Below are 21,136 nucleotides of genomic sequence, written 5' to 3' on the forward strand. Positions count from 1 at the left end.
TTCTTTATAGAAGACTTAGAAAATATGTATAAGTGAAAGAAGAAAATGAAAATCTCCTATAATCCCATCTCAGAGAGATAATTGCTATTAACATGGTGTTATGGTCTGAATATGTGTGATCCCTCAAAATTCATATGTTAAAGCCCCAACCCCCAATCTGACTGTATTTGGAGATAGGGCCTTTATGGAGGTAATTAAGGTTAAATGAGGTCATGAGGGTGGAACCCTGATCCAATAGGATTAGCATCTTTATAAGAGACACCTTGAGAGCTCACTTGCTCTCTCTCCACCACGTGAGGGCTTAGCAAGAAAGAGGCTGTCTTGCTAGCAAGACAAGGAAGAGAGCTCTCACCAGAAACCAAATAAACCAACACCTTGATCTTGGACTTCCCGGTCTCCAGAATTGTGAGAAATGAATTTCTGTTAGGTCATGCAGTCTATAGTATTTTGTTATGGCAGCCCGAGCTAAGACACATGGTTATCCTTCCAGTTCATATATATTTGTGGTCTTTTAAGCCAAAACCAAAATGGGATCATTCTTAGGCAGTGTATCATAGGAGTCAAGAGCATAGACATTGGAATCAGGTAGATCTAGGTTCAAATCTTAGCGTTGTAACTTTAGGCAGATCTCAGTAGTGTAACTCTGTTTCCTCATCTGCAAATGGGGATGATTTACAGTATCTACTTCCAAGGACTGCTGTGAGGATCAAATTAGAAAATGCTCCTAAAGTGCCTGGCACAGTTCCTGGCACGTGGTTAAAGACAATTCTCTTAAGTGGTGGCAAATTCATTATTCACTGGACTGTAGTGAGGGAACTTCTCTGGTTTGTCTGCTTTATCCTTTGTTCTTAGCACAGTACCTGGAAAACAGGTGCCTAATATTTATTGAATGAGTGAATAGATGGTTCTGTGAGAGCAGATAGAGAGAGCAGCTAGCATGGTTCCTGGTGGATGTTAGAGTTATTGGCATCGTTACACTTTCTGTAACCTCTCAGTAGAGCACAGTGGTTGGCTAAGTGCCTGGGTACCAGAGTTCACCCTCTTGGGTTTCAATTCTGGTTCTACTGGTTTCCAGATATGTCACCTGTCATATTATTTTAAATGCATCTTTAAATGCACCTCTCTAAAATGCACTTTAAAATATAACTCTAAAATGGGGCTATGTATAGTACAGACCTCATGGGGTTGTTAGGAGGATTAAATGAGATGATCCTTGTCAAGTGCCTAAAACAGTACCTTCCGGACTTCCCTGGCCATCCAGTGGTTAAGACTGCACGCTTCCAATTCAGGGGACTCAGGTTCGATCCCTGGTCAGGGAAGTAAGGCCCCACATGCTGTGCAGCCAAAAAAAAAAAAAAAATAGTACTTTCCTCATATGGTTTTTATGAGGATTAAAGGAGATCGTCCATAAAGACATCTAGAATGGTGCTCAGTAAATGCTTTATTCACTTAATGTCAAAATGTCTATTACTGATTTTCATCCTCAGATCAAACAGTGGCAAATCGAAAGCAGAGACTCCCAGAACACCCAGCAGCCCCTCGAGCCCCACCTTTGCCCCCTCTGTCTGCATCCTGGCGCCCTGCTATCTCACGGGGGACTCTGTCCGGGACAAGTGTGTGGAGATGCTCTCTGCAGCCCTGAAGGCGGACGGTGAGAGGGCCTGGGTCAGGGACGGGGGAGGGAGGGCTTCCCAAGGTCAGGGAGAGGTGGTCTTTCTCAGCACCCTGAAAGTGGTACAGGATGTTAGAGTCCCCTGTCCAAGCAGGCCTCACTGCCAAGGTCATCTCCAGCTAATGTCTGTGTTTCCCGAATCTCTTTTAGACGATTACAAGGACTATGGGGTCAACTGTGACAAGATGGCATCAGAAATCGAAGACCATATCCTTGAGCTGTGCCAGGGCTGTGGGTGCCTGAACTGTCCAGCGGCAGGTCTCCCAAGTACAAGGGATCCAGGACAGTGAGTGGGCAATGGAAGGACTCAGGCATAGGCCCCTGCTCTGCCCCTGAACCTGAGTTCTTAATTCTAGCTAACATCTATTAAGTTTGGCACCTGCTGGCCTTTTGATAAGCTGTTTACGAGCAGTACGTCATTTCACGTTGAGAACAATCCCACAAGGTAGGTTCCCTGTGGGATTAATCCCATTTTACAGATGAGGTAACTGAGGCTGAGAGCAGCTAAGTTACATGCCCAAGCTCATAGAGTTAATAGTAGTGGCAGAGTTGGGATGATTTGAACCCAGAAAATGTGACAGAACCTGAGGGCTCAGACAGGCTGTGTCTTTTTTTAAGATTTTTTTTTTTTTTGATGTGGACCATTTTTTGAAGTCTTTGTTGAATTTGCTACAATATTGCTTCTGTTTTATGTTTTGGTTTTTGGCCACGAGACATGTGGGATCTTAACTCCCCAACCAGGGATCGAACCTGCATCCCCTACATTGGAAGGTGAAGTCTTAACCACTGGACCTCCAGGGAAGTCCTCAGGCTGTGTCTTGACGTGCCTGGGTTGTGACATTGTCAATGAGTCGAGACAGAGAGAGAGGACAGCATTCCTTGTGCTCAGCCCTTCCCTCTCTTCCTCCTCTGAAGATAACAGCTCCCATGTTTGACCCCCTAATATGTACCAGGCACTGTGTCCTGGGCAATTGACACTTCCTACCTCTGTTAGTACTTGCAATAATCTCTGTGAGGCAGGGGCTGTTGTTCCCATTTTACAGATGAGGAAACTGAGGCTCAGGAACTATTGAGTATCAAAGCTGAACTAAAAACCTTGGTCTTTGGATTCCATGTCCTGAGTTCTTCCCTTATGCACCACGCTTCCACTATCTGAAAGCAGCCTTGTCTAGACAGAGGAGGTGACTACCATGTGATATGGCCGATTGCACCGAAAGAATTTTTTTTTTGGTCGCACCACACAGAATTCAGGGATCTTAGTCCCCTGACTAGGTATCAAACCCGGGCCCCCTGCAGTGGTAGCGTGGAGTCCTAACCACTGGACCACCGGGGAATTCCCGAGATTTCTGTCTTGGAGGGGGAATCCCTCCACACTGTGCCCCACTGAATGAATGCATGGAATTCCTTTTACTGGAGACAAAGCTTTGCATATCAAAAAGGTATGGAGGGTGGGAACAGAATCCCCAGGGAACAGGGGTCTGAGTGTCCCATTAAGGCCCTTTTCTGGCCTTCTGGGCTCTACCTAGGGGCTCAGCTGGGGTTGGGAAGGTACAGGGGCCATCTCAGAAAACAAACTTCCTGCTTCCATCTCCTGCCTGAGAACCACCCTATTATCTTTCAACATATCTGGGAGTTTCCCTCCACCATCATTTAGTTTTTAACCAGCACTTCTTGAGCTAATCTAACACCTCTCCAAGTACATTTTCATAATTTCCAATTAATTCAGTAACACAGAACATGAGGTATCAGAACTCTCAGGAGCTTCATCTTTGTTTTCTCCCAAACAGTTGTCCCTCCAAGCAGGTCCCTCCACCTTCAAGCCCAGTTGAGACAAAGGTGGATGATCCAGTCCATAGTTCCACTGCTGGCCTTCCCTCCTCTGAACGACCCTCTTCTGAAGGACAGGAAATCAAAGCTGCACCAACGCTTTAGCTCTTTGTTCTTAGGTGGTGGGAGGTCAGGGGAAGGATAAATTTGGGGGCTTGAAAGCTCTATGTCTTAAAAAAGATCTGACCTCTTTGGAGCAACCCAGGACTAACATGGCAGCTGTGGGGCTCACATATGCTCGTCTTGGGGGTAGGGGCCTATGATCCCTAGGTCTGCACTCCACCTCATCCCCCTCTGTGACCTCAGGAAATGGAGGCAGACTCAGGAAGAGGCCGATGAAAGGATTGCCAGCCCTGCTGTCCCCACATATCAAGCAAATCCCCACCTCCAAGAATCTCAAACACAGATTTTTAAACAAATATTTTGGCTTTCAAATGCATTAGGGCATATTCTTTCTTTTCATAGTTGTATTGTGCAAACAACAATCAAGGAAAACATAAATAATACCACCTTCCCTCCCGCCACTTCGAAAAAGCCAGCTGTGTCCATTTTCCCACATTCCCCACGTTCTCTTTCTTGTATATGGTTTTTCCCAGCAAAGGCTTCATCTTCCTGATTCTTCTTAGCTTAGGAGACCAAGAAAATGTGGCTTTGTTCCCTGAGGTCCTCCAGAGGATGGAGAAGGGAGGCGGGGGGAGGCCTGTCTGGGATGCAGTGTCTGGACAGATAACTCACTGTGGTCGGTGGCCAGGGGCAACTTCCTGCGGGGTGAGTGGAGAGAGCATTACGGTTAGGAGGGGGTCTGGCTTCCAGCCTTGGCTCTGCTGGGAATGTGCCCTGTGACCTTGAGCAAGGGCCTGCACCCTTTCTAAGCCTCATCTTCTTCATCTATTAATGAGCAAAGTAACTCTGACCAGCAGTTCCCAAAGTGGGTTCCACGATAGGTATTCCCAGAGAAAAGGGAGGAGGGGCAGGCAGGTGGGTCTATGCTCTAATATGTTGGCAACACCAGAGTAAACAAAACTCAACGATTTCTTTATTGCAATACTGCCTGGAGCCTTAGACACGTGGCCCCTAATCTTATCTTATGTTTTCCTCTGATGGCTGGACTTACAACTTCCAGAGACCCTTTCAAACTAGAGGCTATCGTCATCACTATCATCTTAGCCCTTACATGTTGAGCACTTGACATGCCCCAGACATCACGCTAGTGCCTCATGCAGCTTAGCTCACGGAATCCTCATAACAGCCTTTTATTTATAAATAAAGAAGCTGAGGCCCAAAAGAGGTCATGGGACTCACCTGAGGTCACACAAGAGGCTTAGACAAACCCAGGCTGCCCATTCCTGGGGTCCCTGACACCACAGCGCTTGAGATGACCTGCTGTCACCTTGGAGGCTATTTCCTTTCCTTGATATGCAGCTGACCCCAAATGCCCAAGTGAGACCCCCTACTTGGGGAGTCAGAGGCCACAAAGGTGCCTGACCACTTGTAAAAGTCCAAGGAAAGGAAGAGGTGGCCTTGCAGCTCCTCGGCCTTCAGGGACAGGCTCCCCGTCCTTCTGTGCTCCTCTGCAAGTGGCTGGCCGGCCCTTGACTGTGTCACATATCTACCAGGAGCTCAAGAGCACAGATATGAAGTACCGGAACCGCGTGCGCAGCCGCATCAGCAACCTCAAGGACCCCAGGAACCCCGGCCTGAGGCGGAACGTGCTCAGCGGGGCCATCTCCTCTGGGCTCATTGCCAAGATGACGGCAGAGGTGAGAGTTGGGGCCGCGACCTCTGTGTGGTGGGACAAGGGGCCGGGCCCCTCCAGCCTTGCCCAAGTCTGAGAGACAGTGGCTTGTAACTCAGTGATGAACCAGGGGCTTCCCTAGCCGGACCATCTAAGACTCCCCATCCCTCAGGGCCCCTGGACCATCAGGACAGTGAACACAGCTACCATGTCTTCAGCACTGTGCTAATCGCTTCGGTGTGTTGGCCAGTTCTAGCTTCACACCAACCGAGACAGAAATGTTTATCATCTCCATCTTATAGGTGAGGATACTGAGGCTCAGAGGACTTAAGTGACCTGCCCGTGCACACAGCTAGAAAAGGTTGATGCCAGGAGCCAAGCTGTCTGGCCCCGGAGCACCCTCTCCTCCCTGCCTTGGGATCTGCCTCCCTCTTCTGCCTCGTTCAGTCCTATGTCCCATTACTCAGCTCTGGGCCAAAGCCAGAATCGGAGTCCCTGACTCCATGGAGCACAGCCCAAGGTGCGGGAACAGACATGTATACAAATACATATGATACAGAGGTGGTGGCTGCCATGACAGAGCCACCACGGGAACTTACAGGAGGGAAGGATTGACCCAGTTTGAAGGGGTCAGTAAGGGAAGGTAAAGGGAACAAGCCGTTTGAGGAAGTATGTGCAGTGGTTAGAAGCTCGGGGCCTGGGCCGAACTGCCCGGGTTTGACTTCTGCCTGTGCCACTTAGCTGTGTGATCTTAGACCAGCCACTTAACCCCTTTGTGTCTCAGTTTTCTCATCCGTAAAGTGGAAGTAATAACAGCTATCCCATGAAGGATTGAATGAGTTAACACATGTGAAGTGTTCAGAAGGTTAAGGCAAGTAAAGCCCTCCCAGGAATTAGTATATGTTAGGCCCATTCACTGGCCATTTCATCACAGTGCTATCAAAGAGGAAATATTATCCCCATTTTGTGGATGAGAAAACTGAGGCCACCCTCAGCTCATAAGTGATGATGAGGATTTGATCCCAGATCTGTTTATTTCAGAGTCTCTGTCTTGGAAAGACCTTTGTACACCCTCAGGTATGAGTGGCTCTTTGCTGCCAGAGCTAACTCAGGGGATTCCCCGCGAGCACGTGGCAATGGCACTGCCAAAGCGCTACTAAATCCAAGCGGCCCAGAGAAGGGGAGGGGAAACGCACCGACGTCCTGGAGTCCGGGTGTGCCTTGGGGTGTCTGGGAACCCTCTGAAACTATTGTCAAGAGTGTGCCTCTGTGTGTTTATGGTGTGCGTGATGTGTGTGTATGTGTGGTTTGTGTGATGTAGCGTATGTGTGTGTGGTGTCTGTGGTTAGTGTGTGGTGTATGCAGGTGTGTGGAGTGTGTGTTATGTAATATGTACGCGTACATTTTTCTGAGAAGAGGGTTTGCTGCTTTCCTCAAATACCCAAAATTTTACAAAGAGCCCTGGCTTTAGGATAAAATGGGGAACTTGGCACAGGTGGACAGGGATATCTTTTGGCTTAATCTAAAATATATGCTCTTTTTAGGCAAATAACAACATATACCCAGAGTTACAAATTGCAACTTGGCTTACAGAGTATTATCCTTCCCTGTGAGGTGAAGCTGTGACTTTGATGGGAATCCAGCCTGCATTTCCTTCTCTCTGGCCCTCACCCTGTGGCTCTGGGGTCCCTCTGCTTCTCTTTGTGTGTGTGTCGTGGGAATGCTATCAAGAGACTGTCTTACAGGCAGTTCGAGAAACATTGGGAAACCAGGCCCCAGAGAGCCAAGAGCAAGGTGTAGGCACAGGTGTGAGCCAAACCCAGCAAGTTCCCAGAAGCTGGAGGCCAGAACAGAGCTGGGTGACTGAATTAGGACAAAGACAGGCCCCAGAAGTCTCAGCAAAGGAACCGGCCAAGTCTGGCCCCATCCAAGGACTATTCACTAGAACAGGGCAAGAGAATCAGGTGATCAACACAGGCCCAAGAAGAGGCTGACCAGGCCAAAGGCAGCAAGCCAGGACTGCATCACGCCCTCCACAGGGACTGCCAATGCCAGCCGCTGAGGAGCCCCCTGCCCGCAACCCAGGCAACGGAGGCCCAGGGGCCCTCCTTCCTGGGGTCAACTTTTGCTCTAGGCAGGAAGCTTTTATAAGAAATAGAGGATCGGACTTCCCTGGTGGTCCAGTGGTTAAGACTCTGTGCTCCCAATGCAGGGGGCCCAGGTTCGATCCCTGGTCAGGGAACTAGATCCCGCGTGCTGCAACTAAAAGATCCCACATGACGCAGCTAAGACTTGGTGCAGCCAAATAAATAAATTTCTTAAAAAAAAAAAAAAAAAGAAAGAAATATAGGACCATTTTTGCTCCAGGAAGAAAAATAACAGGGACTTCCCTGGTGGTCCAGTGGTAAAGAATCCGCCTTCCAATGCAGGGGGTGCAGGTGCGATCCCTGGTCAGGGAACTAAGATTCCACATGCTGCAGAGCAGCTAAGCCCATGCGCCACAACTAGAGAGAAGCCCGTGCACCACAACGAGTGCATGATCCCACGTGCCGCAATGAAGATCCCGTGTACCACAACGAAGACCCGACACAGCCAAATAAATAAATATTTTTTAAAAGATGGGGCTTCCCTGGTGGCACAGTGGTTGGGAGTCCGCCTGCCGATGCGGGGGGCACGGGTTCGTGCCCCGGTCTGGGGGGGATCCCATGTGCCGCGGAATGGCTGGGCCCGTGAGCCGTGGGCCATGGCCGCTGAGCCTGCACGTCCGGAGCCTGTGCTCCGCAACGGGAGAGGCCACAACAGTGAGAGGTCCTTGTACCGCAAAAAAAAAAAAAAAAGAAAAAAGAAAAATAATAGCTTAGGGTTGGGCTGCCTGCTATGCTGTGGCTCAGAGGCCAGAGGCTCCCGTCAGGCAAAGCCTGGGGCAGCTGATGCCTGTGTGAGTGAGTGGACATCCCTCTCTGCCTCCTGTGTCTCCCTAACTCCCTTTTTATGTCTCTTTCCTGGTCCACCTGATTCCCTCATTCTTCCTCCTCTCTTTTTCTCTCAAACCCAGATGATTCAAAGAATAGGGCAGATTCTGAGATACCCGTTAGAGCTGTTGAGTGGACATACTGGCAGCCCACAAGGAGAGGGGTTTTGTTCCCAGAGTCAAAGCCAGTGCCTGGTGTGTCATAAGTACTCAACAAATACTTAGCAAATTCACATTGTACATGACGTGAAGATCCAGTGTCATCTCTACACTTATTTTCCTCATTTTGGATCTTATTTTCTATATTACTGTACTGACCCCGTGTGTCTTTGATGCTGCCTCCTAAATGAGGCAGGAAGAGATAGGTAAATGGATTGGTAAGTGGATAGAGTTCTCCTGATCTCTATTTCTTTCTTTTCTTTTCTTTTTTAATTGAAGCATAGTTGATTTCCTGTTTATTTCTTAGCTGGCACAGTCTGACCCACAGCCACGTCTCCCACACTCCTCACCTTGACCCACACTGAGTACCCTTCCCCAAACACGTTATTCTTGTCCTCTGATCTCTGGCATCTATTATTCTCTTGTGCCATCCCCCTCAGGAAGTCCTGCTTATCTTTCAAGACTGGTGAAGGTGTCAGCTTCTTTAATGAGCCTACCTGCCCCCATATGGGCTTTCCCTACACTTTGTATACCTTTGCTTTAGTACCTCCTACACTATCTTGCAATCTTGCTTAAATGTTTGGCTGTTGTACTAGATAAGCATTACCTGGGGACAGGAACCAAATCAGGTCTGAATCCTTAGGGCTTAGAGGCAGTGGTAGGCTGGAGCCAGCTCCTACCAGCTCAAGAGAGATGATTATGTGTAGCTCTTCCCAACTCTGCATTCAGTTATATCACATTAGTAGCTTGAAAATGGCCACGGTGGGAGTGTTTACACCATGGAAATCGGTAAATGCTACAAATTAGCCACCACTGCAGCCAAAGCCAGTTTACCAGCACACCAGTGCAGTGCAGTGCATTCAAGAAATTGACATCCAATACATTTTGAATGAATAAATGTATTATGCTCTGGAAAGTCCCCCAACATTAAAGTCAGCTGCTTTTTGCTTATATGGCCTGGGGTTGACTTGTTTTTGTATATACCTCTGCCATTGGTTAGGACCTAGTCCTTGAATTTGACACAGTAGGACATTCGTGTGTGTACTAGGATAACTTGGGGGCACTAATAAAAATGCATATTCCTGGACCTGCCCTTAGAGTTTTGGATTCATAGGAATCTGCATTTTGTCAAGAAACCCAAGTGGTTATAATGTAGCAGTCAGCATACTAAATTCGTTTGACCTTTGTACCAACTCTGTTCTCCACAGTTTAAGGGGTCATGCTAGATGGCAATAATTAAAATGTTTAGCCAGTGCCAAATCCTCTTTAAAAAAAAAAAAGTTTCGTTGTTTTTTTTTTTTTTTGGCCGTGCCTCATGGCTTGCGGGATCTTAGTTCCCTGACCGGGGATTGAACCCAGGCCACAGCAGTGAAAGCACTGAATCCTAACCAGTAGCCCACCAGGGAACTCCCCAAATCTTCTTTTAACATTAGCTTCGGGACTTCCCCAGCGGTCCGGTGGCTGGGACTTTGCCTTCCAGTGCAAGGGGTGTGTGTTCCATCCCTGGCTGGGGAGCTGGGATCCCCCATGCCTCTCGGCCGAAAAACCAAAGCATAGAAGCGGAGGCAGGGTTGTGACAGATTCATTAAAGACTTTAGAAATGGTCCACATCAAAAAAATCTTAAAAAGGAAAAAAATTAGCTTCAGCCATCTTCCTCCCCCCAAACCAACACTAACTAGAGCTCTCTCCAGTTTGAGTGTCTCCCTCTCTGCTCTCTTCTGGAAGACGTTCAAGGCAAGTCAGATGGCCAGGGGAGGGACAGAAAAGGGGAGGACCTGGATAATGCAGACACTAAGTGCCTACAGTGAGCTGATGAGAGACAGGAGGCTCTGTTCTGTAGGAACTTACAGAAAAAGATATTCCATGATGCAATCACAGGTGAGCAGTTAGTTGTGTGAACCCAGGAGCTTCAGGTCCTGCTTGGGTGGGGTTAACAGCAGTAAGTCATGAATAGTCGAGACCAAGGTTCCCACCAGGCAGAATGGCCTGGCTGGGCAGGGATCCCAGCTCAGACGGGCAGTGGGTCAAGTCCAGACTGGAAGGACAAGGGGAACATCATAGATCAGGTGGCCAGTAATCAAGTCAGATTAAGCAGGAAGGTACACAAGAGTACCTGAGGAGATGTACACAAGAGTGTTGATCCTGGGGGAAGCTGTTTGCCTTGTACCCTCCTATATGTGCCCTACTGTACTTGGCCCAGTTGGAGCACCCGAGTTTGACCTTCCACCCAAAGGCAGAATGGGGACTCTTCTGATAAAGGCTTTTCCCAGCTGGGACAGGGCCAGGGCTCCTGGGGCTCCCTGGCCCTGAAGGGCAGACTCATTTCTCTCCAGGAAATGGCCAGTGATGAGCTGAGGGAGTTGAGGAACGCCATGACCCAAGAGGCCATCCGTGAGCACCAGATGGCCAAGACAGGCGGCACCACCACTGACCTCTTCCAGTGCAGCAAATGCAAGAAGAAAAACTGCACCTATAACCAGGTATGGGGTGGGGGAGGGGCCAGTGGGGGAGGACGCGACAGGGGCCAGGAGGAGCTTAGGGACAAGCCAGCGGGGAGAAAGGGCTAAAACCCTGGGCTGCAGAGAGAAGGGCAAGTCTTGGTACACCAACATGATACATCTGTGGCTTCTAGAAAAGATGCATGCAGAAGCACCCAGATCTGAGTCTGTGAGGCTTGGCCGGCGTGTTCTGGGCTGCCCTGAAGCAAGAATAAGAGGGACTAGACTCACAGGGCACAGAACAACTGTACAGTCACAACTGGTTGGAAGGGAACTTAGCAATAAAACTCTGCTCGCTCACTTTACACACAAGGAAGCCGAGGTCCAGACGGGGACAAGTTTTGCGGCTTTGTCTAAAGTGGCAAAGACAGTGGCAGAGATGTTAATAAACCCAGATCCAGACCTTTCTGCCTGCAATACAGCCAACTTGGTAGTAAAGCCTAAGGGATCTAGCGCCGAGTGGTAAGGTAAGGGTGAAGACCACTGCCCTGGCCTGGGGAGCCGTGGGAGGCTGTGGAGGCCTCTTCTCCGAGACTTAAAAGCTGTTTCCGGGTTGTGTGTGTTATGCCCTTGGGGCACCAATATTCCTGGATTCTAACGGGTGCTTTGTCACTCTAGAACTCTGTTCATTCCCCCATCTGCTCTCAAGCAAGGTTTATCAGAGCACCTTGCCCTTGGGGATCTGTGGCTACAACCAGAAATAGTGAGCTTTGCCCTTCTGGAGTCTCTTGGAGAATTCTAGTTCAGGAATCTAGAGCTGTGTGTGCAAGTTCCTGCTCCCTTCCAAGCACGTTTCCCTGTGGAGTGACATGCCTCCTGTGCATCGCCTCCCACCAGAAGTCAAATGCCCATTCGCAAAGTTCTCTCTCCACAGAGAGACCCCAGTGGTATCCTTCCTCAGGTGTCATTGCTCTGCAGTGACAAGGCTGTGCTAGGCTGTGTCCTCCTGGCCCACTGCTGGACTCACCCATTAGCAGGGGGACTTCCCCCCACTCCATAGACTCCAGCTGACACGTTCGTAGCTGAGTGTCCACAAAGCAACAACTTGCTACATGTCATGGCCATCCAGGGTTGGCTGCAGAAAATCAGAACAGCAATTGTTAAATCTGGAAATACCAGGGATTTGCTGTGGGAAACCTGGTTTCTGCACCTGAATGGTCTGGTTAAGGGGATGAGAAACTAGAAAACAATATTAAATATCCCCAATGATCTTCAAATCCCTTTTCCTCTCTGGGTCTCAGTTCTTCCACCTGTAAAATAAACAACAAACTGGATGATCCCTAAGGTTGCTTCCAGCTCACTCAGTTCTGATCAGAGAGGTACATCCAATAGGATGTGTTCATTTTTCCAGTAGGAGATGAGTCTTGAAGCAAGAGAAGACACATCAGTTCGGAAGAATCAACAACAAAGAGTGAGAGTGCAACGTCAGGTTGAGCCAGGGAGATACTGGAAGTGAGCTGATGGAAAACATATGAATACACAATAGAATTCTTAGTGATAAGGGAATTGCCAAAGTGGAGTGGGAGTAATGGTGCCAGCCTCTGGGATTTGGACCTACTTCTACAGACAGTGGGAGCCATAGCAGGTCCTAGAGCAGGAAAGTGACTTCATGAGTGGTCCCTGCTCTTTTTCTCTCAGGTGCAGACACGCAGTGCTGATGAGCCCATGACTACCTTTGTCTTATGCAATGAATGTGGCAATCGCTGGAAGGTCTGTATTATCTGTATCTGTATCTTTCTTCCTTCCCTGTCATCCACAGATGCTGCCCACATAAGGAGTAGGATGCCCACAGCCCAAAAGGGGCCTCATACATGGGGGGCTTGCCAGCCTCCGCAGAGCAGACCTGCAGAGCTGGAGATAGTGGTGGGTTGTTTTGGGGAGGTGGGGACACTGTACATTTGTATGTGCATGTTTTTTTTTGGAAAGCACCCAGCTGGGGTGGGGACAGCAGCCTGCATTTTATCACAGGAAGGGCAAGTCTGTCATTCGAACACAGATGGAATCAGCCTCCTGGGATCCACAGAGGGGAGGAAAAACAATAGCACTCTGCATTTGGACCACGCCTCTCTGCAAAGTGGTTCCACAGATGGTCTTTCCTTTGAACCTGGTCACTGCCAGGGATGAGGAGACAGCGTTGCCCCCAGATGCTCCCAGGTCATCCTCCCCTCCTAAAGCAGCTCTGGAAAAGCCTTACATTACCCAAGGCTGTAACCCAGGTGGGCCCCAGCCCCTGCAAAGGCAGCGGTTTTGTTTTCAGGCATGGGAGCCAAGCAAAGACTCCCTTCACAGTGCTCCTTCCTGCCTCGTCTTCTGAAGCAACTGAGTGTGGTCACATGGTTAATGTACGGTTACAGTACCATCTGACTTGCATGTGTGCTGTGTAATGTCTGGGCCACCGGGCAGGCTGCAGGTGCTCCTAAAATTCTAAGGTACTTAGCAAGGACTGAGCACGAGACTGGGAGTCAGGAGCCCTGGTTTCAGGTCTCTGCTCTGCCCTACTCGCTGGGTGACCCTGAGCGTGTCACTCTCCTCCCATGGTTGATGTGACGATTATTACATATGCACACACACTCTGCAACAACTAAGAGAAATGTTCCTTTATAATATTATTCTCATTTTCAGATGAGGAAATTGAGCTACTGACATGGTTAACAAGCATAAAGTCACAGAGTTTTGAGCACTGACAGACAGTACTCCACATTCCTGATCGATTGAGTTTTCTACAACTTTATGTAGGGCCTCAACAGCCATGGGGCCTCATAAGAACTGCCATGTATTTTAGGGTAAAAGTCAGACAATTATGTATTTTTCTTTTATTCACTTATTGCGCACTTAGGGATGGGGCCAGTATAATGGCCTGCTGGTTTAGAGCATGGGCTTTGGTACCAGGCTCAAATCCTAGCTTTATGACTTACAAGGTGACTTTGCTAAATGACCTGAACTCTCTAGGTCTGGATTTCCTCATCTATAAAATAAGGGTAGGAATACTTAGCCCACAGAGCTGTTTTGAGGATTGAGAAGGTAATACACATAAAGAATTAACAGGGCCTCTGATAGCTCATGTGGTATCTTTGTCAAATTAGAAAGAAGTGTCCTTGCCTCCATGTAGACACAGCCTTGCACCAGGGTACAGAGCTTGGCAATGAGCAGGGGCTGAGTTTCAGCCCCAACCTGCCCCTTTGGCCAAGCTCTCTTGTGCAGTGAACAAGCAGTACAGCCATACAAAAAAGCCCTGAGCACACACGTGCCTGGTACATAGAAACCACCATTCTTATTATTGTGAGTTTGTTACCTATTAGTATTATGGGAGCTTCAGCAAGTCATTTAACCTGTCTGAATTGCTTCTTTACCTGGGAAAATGGAAGAGTTATGACAGTGCCTATCTCACAGGGTGGCTGTGAGGATGAAATGAGTTAATATACGTTAATGCCGCCTAGCCCAGAGTAAGTGCTCAATCAATTGTAGCTATTGTGTTACTATTGGGCAAAGCTCCAAACCCAGCTCCTCCTCCCTGATTCCTGGAGAGAAACTGGAATTTGGAAGTTGGAGAGGCAGGTCCCACTAGAGGTGGCAGCTACATGGCTTCTGACAAAATTTTCAGGTAGTGTCCATTGCCATGTGGGAGACCTAAAGTCTAACCAAGCTATGAGTAATAATCACGGTGTTATTTCTGACCATAAACTGAGAGCCTACTGCATGTCCGCCATCGAATTTCCATTCATTACTTGATATGCTTTTCTGCATTGATCGGCGTTATGATCCCACTATGCAGATGAGTGATTTGCTCGGGGTCACACGCTAATAATGGCAGAGCTGGGATCTGGACTCTGGTCTGTGTGGCTCCAGACCCCACCTTCCTTTTCATGTCCCTCCACCTGCCTCTAGCCTCCCTGAGTCACGGCAAAGAAACTTCTAAAACACTGTTGCCTTTTTGGTTTTGTAGTTCTGCTGAGAGAACCACCAGCCAGGATTTCAGTGAACAAGGTGAGGAAGAACAAAGAGAAAGCACTAAGCCATCGTAACTGGAGAAAAATAAAAATTAAAACGAAGAAAAGTACTTAACTCTGAATGGGGCATTAGGGATCAGAGGGAGAATTCTTTTACAAATTAATAATCAGTTATTAATAGTGATTGACTAATAGGGGGAGGCTAATTGGGGTACAATGCTTAGTCCGTGTTGACGGACCTCTTGTAGAAACTCAGAGCCTCAGAGCTGAGGTGCCGTATCTTTGACAGTGACCGGTAGACCTTTGCTTTGAGTCCCTTCCTTCACATCTGAACCTCTTGGCCTTTTCTGAGTTGAAAACTACCAGACCGACTCAAATCTTACCCACCCCACCATGAATCACACGTGCAGAACAGTTGGCACATGGTTTGGCAGATATGACTTCCACATCGTGTAGAAAGATTTCTTCCCCACTCCTCATCTCTTCCCAGACTCTCTGCTATTCCCTGTTCCTAGCTTGTTTGGGGGCCTTTGAGGACTCCAGACCTGGTCCCTCTAGGCAGGGGACACATCATCTTGAGCTGAGGGTTTCTGAGTGAAGTGTACAGTGGTGCCCAAGTTTGGTGGCCCCTGGGAGGTCCTGAGCCTTGGAACCCATCCAGGCCCAGGCAATGCGTTCCTCACAGCTCTATTGTGGCCCGAGCTACAGAGGAAGTCTGCAGTGCACAAGGGCCCTTGTTGTGTTTCTCCCGTGATGAAATTGGCTTGCTTTAAGCTGATAGGAATTTTAGGCAAATCTGGAACCTTCTGGAAAAGCCTTGGGGGCAGGTCTGGTGGGTCTGTCCTGGGTCTCAGTCGCTGACTGTCCCTGGCCTTCCAGCAGCCCCAGGCTGAGGCTCCTGGACCGTGTTTTCTAAAATAACTAACGCGTAAGAGCTTGTGAACTCCTGGGAGCTTGGGCAAGTCACTTAACCTCTCTGAGCCATTTCCTTACCCATCAAAAATGGGAGTGGTACTAGTGCCTGCTTCATAGAGTTTCCATCTGCCTTGGTTCACACTTAGGGTAGCTGTTGGGGTAACTTCAGCCCAAGTTTCTTACGTGCCCTGGCGGAATTGGTTATCACCTTCCTCCTTCTACCCAAGTGCCTCCTCCTGTAGATGAAGCCTGTAAATAAAACTGTGTACAGAAACCTGCCACCATCTCCAGGTTTTCAGCGGTCAGATTTGGGGTGGGTCCTTTGGAAGGACTGAAAATCCTCTCACAGAAGATACAATACACACAGCTCATAAATGGCAGATCCAGGACGGAAACCCAGGTCTCCTGCTTCCTGTCATTGTGCTTTATGCTCTGAGAAATCCAGGGCCATACACAGTGCTCGGCCTCTACCTTCCAGGAGCTCCCAGCCTGGCAGGGGAAGAAGCCACAGGTAGAGACTTCCACACCAGATGGGCTGTGATAAAGCCTGAGGTATGAATATTACCCACAGAAGTGTAGAAGGGTGTTGCTTAGATACCCAGGTGCTTTTTAAACTGTAATATAGGTGGGAATCCCCTGGGGATCATGTTAAAACGCAGATTCTGATTCAGTGGGTCTGGGGTGGGGCCTGAGATTTTCTTCTTTTCTAACGAGCGCCCAGGTGATGCCAATGCGGCTGGTCCACAGACCACACTTGAGGAGTACTGGCTGAGACATCCAGATTTTTCTCTGCATTATCTAATCCTCCATCCAAACGTCTAGAAATCAAAAGCAGAACAAAATAGCAACCACTATTAATATAATAATATCAATAAATGTTACTTTTGGGCTTTTTAAATATGCCACCCTGGGGCGATCTTCAGTAGTCACAGTCTAAATGTCCATTGTGCTCCCGGTGTCACAAGGATTTACAGCATAGGAAAAAATACAAAACTCAATAACCTTACTGTTTACAAAGGAGATGAGTCAGATTAAACAGCAGAAGAACAAGTCGGCTCCAGTTCGCACATCTATACAGTACACATCTACATTCGCAAAAGGACACAGAAAAGCATGAATAGGCCTCAGACTGTGTTCATCAGCAGGCGTCAATACCCTCCCCACTGGTCTTCCTGTGTCCACCCAGGACCCCCTCCAGTTCATGCTCTCCACTGCGCTGACCAGAATAGGCTTTTCAAAATTGCAAGTCTGATCATGTTACAGCCCCTGCCCCACCACTCCACCACCCCCATTTGCAACCTTTCATTTTTTCCCGCTACTCTTGGCAGGGCCTATAAGGCCCTGCAGGGCTGGCCTCTGCCTCTCCCCGACACTTTGTGCTCCAGCCACACTGGCCGTGCTGTGTTCCTCCTCGTCACACAGGCTTTGCACATGCTGTTGGCCAGAATACATGGTTTAACCCCATCGCCTCCCTAATATCAAAGATGAAGAGGAAAAAACAACGATGAAGAGGGTGCGAGCTTCAAGGGAGTTAGTGTTAACTCTACCTCCCTGAAAGGCTTCCTAGAGGGAGGGAGATTGCTGCTACCTTACAGGAGGAAAAAGACGACATTAGGTGAAACAGAGAAGCAACGTGGCTGGGATGGAGGAAGGAAGGTCTCACCAGGAACGTTAGGGCCAAATGACCTTGAAAACCAGAGTCAAGATCCTATGACCATGTATATGTATAACTGATTCACTTTGTTATAAAGCAGAAACTAACACACCATTGTCAAACAATTATACTCCAATAAAGATGTAAAGAAAAAAAAAAGATCCTATGACCAGTTTAAAAGAGGATTTCAAATGTTACAGAAACCTGGAATACTACAGAGAAGTCTTTCTTAGTAGTCTCATCCAGACTACCAAATTTCTGTCTTTAGCTCTGAGGTTTTTTATTTTTTTGAGCTTGAGACTTCAGTCACCAAGTGCCTATCTGGATATCTACTCCAAGTACCCCACTGGCCCTCTCAATACGATTAATCACAAACTGAATTCACGTCTTCTCTTTCTTAAATCCCCTCTTCTGTCTTTTCTATTTGTCAACTAGTTCATTACTTAGAACCATCTTTGAGCCTTTTCCCTTGGCCTCTTCATTTTATAGTCTCTTCCTTACCCAATCCTTCTCTCCATTGCCATCACCATCAACATTTTCTCTCAGGTCTTCTTTTTTCTCCAACTGATGCCAAGGCCTTCTACTGGTCTCCCAACTCAAAACACTCCCTACCGGGACTTCCCTGGCAGTCCAGTGGTTAAGACTCCACGCTTCCAATGCAGGGGGCGCAGGTTCCGTCCCTGGTCTCGGAACTAAGAAACCACATGCCACGTGGTGCAGCCAAAAAAACAAAAACAAATAAGCAAACAGAAAACAGTCCCTACCTTACCAGCATGAGCCATGCACGGCTCTGAGCATCATTCCCCCAATCATTTTCAGTGGATTTTCACCAGCTATACCTGGTCTGACTTTCAAAGTTCCCTTCCATCTGCCTGTCTTTAGTGATTTATCTTCCACCCCTGCTGCCCCTCATGCTCCAGCCTAAGGGAGGTATTTGTCCTGTTCTTGAAAACCTGATGGACCTTCCCAACTGTGACTGCCTATTCCGATTCCCCCTCCTCCACCCCAGTCCAAATCTTGCCCATTCTTCAAGGCTTACCTCAGATACACGTCTTCTACGAAGTCTTCTCTGATAACCCTGGCCACAAGAGATGGTTCCTCAGAACTCCCACAGCACTGTGAAATGCCAATAATTACAGTGCATTCTACCATGATAATGATAATAATTCCTTTCTATGACAGTATCAATAATATCTATTAAGGGGACTTCCCTGGTGGTCCAGTGGGTAAGAGTCCACACTCCCAATGCAGGGGGCCTGGGTTCGATCCCTGGTCGGGGAGCTAGATCCCACATGGATGTTGCAACTAAGAGTCCGCATGCCGTAACTAAAGATCCATATGCTGCAGTGAAGATCCCATGTGCTGCAACGAAGACCTGGCGCAGCGCAGCGAAAATAAATATTAATTTAAAAAATAATATCTATTAATTTTTGAGCATTTACTAGCTGGGTGTCTTGGGCACATTATGTAAATTCATGCCTTCGTCTTTCATCTGTAAAATGATGGTAATAATAGCACATAGCTCATAGGGCTGTTGTGAGGATTCATTAGAATCATACCTGACACAAAGTACCTGACTAGTGAACATTAGCTATTGTTATGAGTATAGGGGTACTTTATATTGTCTCAACTAATCCTCAGACCCCCTGAACCAGGTTCTTTTTAAAAAAATTTGTGGGTTGAGAACTGGTGAGTTTTAGATTAAATGAACTTGTGTGCAAAAAAAAATTGTGGGAGGGCTTCCCTGGTGGTGCAGTGGTTAAGAATCCGCCTGCCAATGCAGGGGACACGGGTTCAAGCCCTGGTCCGGGAAGATCCCACACGCCACGGAGCAACTAAGCCCGTGCACCACAACTACTGAGCCTGCACTCTAGAGCCCATGAGCCACAACTACTGAGCCCATGTGATGCAACTACTGAAGCCCATGCGCCTAGAGTCCGTGCTCCACAACAAGAAAAGCCACCACAATGAGAAGCCCACGCACTGCAACGAAGAGTAGCTCCCGCTCACCGCAGCTAGAGAAAGTCTGCGCGCAGCAACGAAGACCCAATACAGCCAAAAATAAATAAAATAAATTTATTTAAAAAAATAAAATAAAAATTTTAAATTGTGAGAAAATATACATAACAAAAAATTTACCATCTTAACCATTTTTAAGTGTACATAAAGTCCAGTAGTGTTAAGTACATTCACATTGTTGTGCAGCCAATCTCCAGGAGCTCTTTTCATTTCGCAAAACTGAACTTCTGGGGCTTCCCTGGTGGAGCAATGGTTAACGCTCCACGTTCCCAATGCAGGGGGCCCAGGTTCGATCCCTGGTCAGGGAACTAGGTCCCACGTGCATGCCGCAACTAACAGTTCCCATGCCACAACTAAGGAGCCGGCGAGCCAGAACTAAGGAGCCCACGTGCTGCAACTAAGACCCAGCACAACCAAATAAATAAAGAAAATGTAACCAAATAAATAAGTAAATAAAATAAATATTTTAAAAAAAACCCTGAACTTCTATTCCTATTAAACAATTCCCCATTTCCCCCTTCCCCCGCCCCTGGCAAGCACTATTTTACTTTCTGTCTCTATGAACTGTATTATTATATTCTTTTTACAAACCAAAACAACCGAGGCTCAGAGAGTAATTTGCTTCTATGAGACAGAATCTGGACTTGAACCTGGGCCTCCGTTCATGCACTTTGAAACATGATTTCACCTCACAGATGGGAGGTGAAAAATCATCTGTGATGCGTTTTACCTCTCCTACAACCATGATGGCCACTGTGTGACAAGGCCCTCCTCTGTGCCCATGCATTTTACGTTTTGCAGCCATTCTCACATTTAATCCTCACAGCAGCCCTGTAGTCACTGTGAGGGGGCAGTATCCTAACTCCCAGCACAGTGCCGGTACAGGACAGAGACAGTAAATATGTTCAGTGAATACAGGCCTATTTGATGCCTTTAAATAGGTTAAACAATACTAAATAAGTTTGTTTTGCATTTTTAATGCAATTGTTTACATTATTTGAAAATGTTGACTCTGTAAGGAGAAAACCAGCTGAAATGCATGAGGTCATAAAGAGCTTCCCAATCTTGGCCACTCCCCTCTCCTCCTGCAGAGTCAATCTGCTCTTCTCACCCCAGGCCACCCCCCAATCTGCACTTCATCACCAGCATTGCTGATCCACAGCCAAAGCCAGAGACAAACAGGCAGGCAGGCAAAGGGACATAAGAGACTGTCCCCGCTCTGCTTCCTCCCCCTGCCTCTCCACCCCCATACTCTTCCCTCTAACCATACCCAATCCTGACCATTCTGGAACACGCTCTGTCCTTTCACGCCTCCGTGACTTTGCACATGCTGTTCTCGAAGCCTGGAATGCTTTCCCTCGCCTCGTTCTCCACCTCCAAGACTCCTACAGTCTTTGCAAGCGAGCTCCGAAGTTACCTCCTCTGTGAAGACTCCTCCCCTACCCGCCCCCGCAGCTGTGAGCCTGCCCCTCCTCGAAGCCCACTAGCTAGCTCCTCCAAATGCTCTAGAAGTAGGACTGCAATAACTGTTTTTAAGTCAGGGTGTCCCCCATGTCCCCAGCTCCTTGTGCTGAGATGAGGCTTCATCTCTGCTCTGAGCAGGGGTAAAGAGAAGCCCTGATTTTTCTTTTTCAGTGTTCCTGGTATATTTGAAAATGAAGAGATAACAAAACAAGATCTCAAATATTGAGGCATATTTTTCAATGTCTAGCAAATGAATGCTTCCAATACAAAAAAT

The 21,136-nt window shown here is 47.8% G+C and overlaps 1 protein-coding gene and 1 non-coding gene across 3 annotated transcripts in view; both read left to right on the top strand.

Annotated features, from left to right (window-relative positions):
- Positions 1-16,003, top strand: part of TCEA3 (transcription elongation factor A3) — a 36,612-nt gene extending 20,609 nt beyond the window's left edge. For both annotated transcript variants that reach the window (XM_060141143.1, XM_060141144.1), the window contains exons 6-11: positions 1,488-1,651; positions 1,823-1,878; positions 5,104-5,259; positions 10,699-10,845; positions 12,502-12,573; positions 14,807-16,003. In XM_060141143.1, coding sequence (XP_059997126.1) covers positions 1,488-1,651; positions 1,823-1,878; positions 5,104-5,259; positions 10,699-10,845; positions 12,502-12,573; positions 14,807-14,815 — 604 coding nt within the window. In that variant the 3' untranslated portion in view covers positions 14,816-16,003. The remainder of the gene's footprint in view (positions 1-1,487; positions 1,652-1,822; positions 1,879-5,103; positions 5,260-10,698; positions 10,846-12,501; positions 12,574-14,806) is intronic.
- On the top strand, positions 7,404-7,476 carry TRNAG-CCC (transfer RNA glycine (anticodon CCC)). Its single transcript has one exon. It is a non-coding gene; the product is annotated as a tRNA-Gly (tRNA).
- Positions 16,004-21,136: the final 5,133 nt, after the last annotated feature.

Source organism: Lagenorhynchus albirostris, chromosome 2 (assembly GCF_949774975.1).
Source record: "Lagenorhynchus albirostris chromosome 2, mLagAlb1.1, whole genome shotgun sequence".
Taxonomy (NCBI): Eukaryota; Metazoa; Chordata; class Mammalia; order Artiodactyla; family Delphinidae; genus Lagenorhynchus; species Lagenorhynchus albirostris.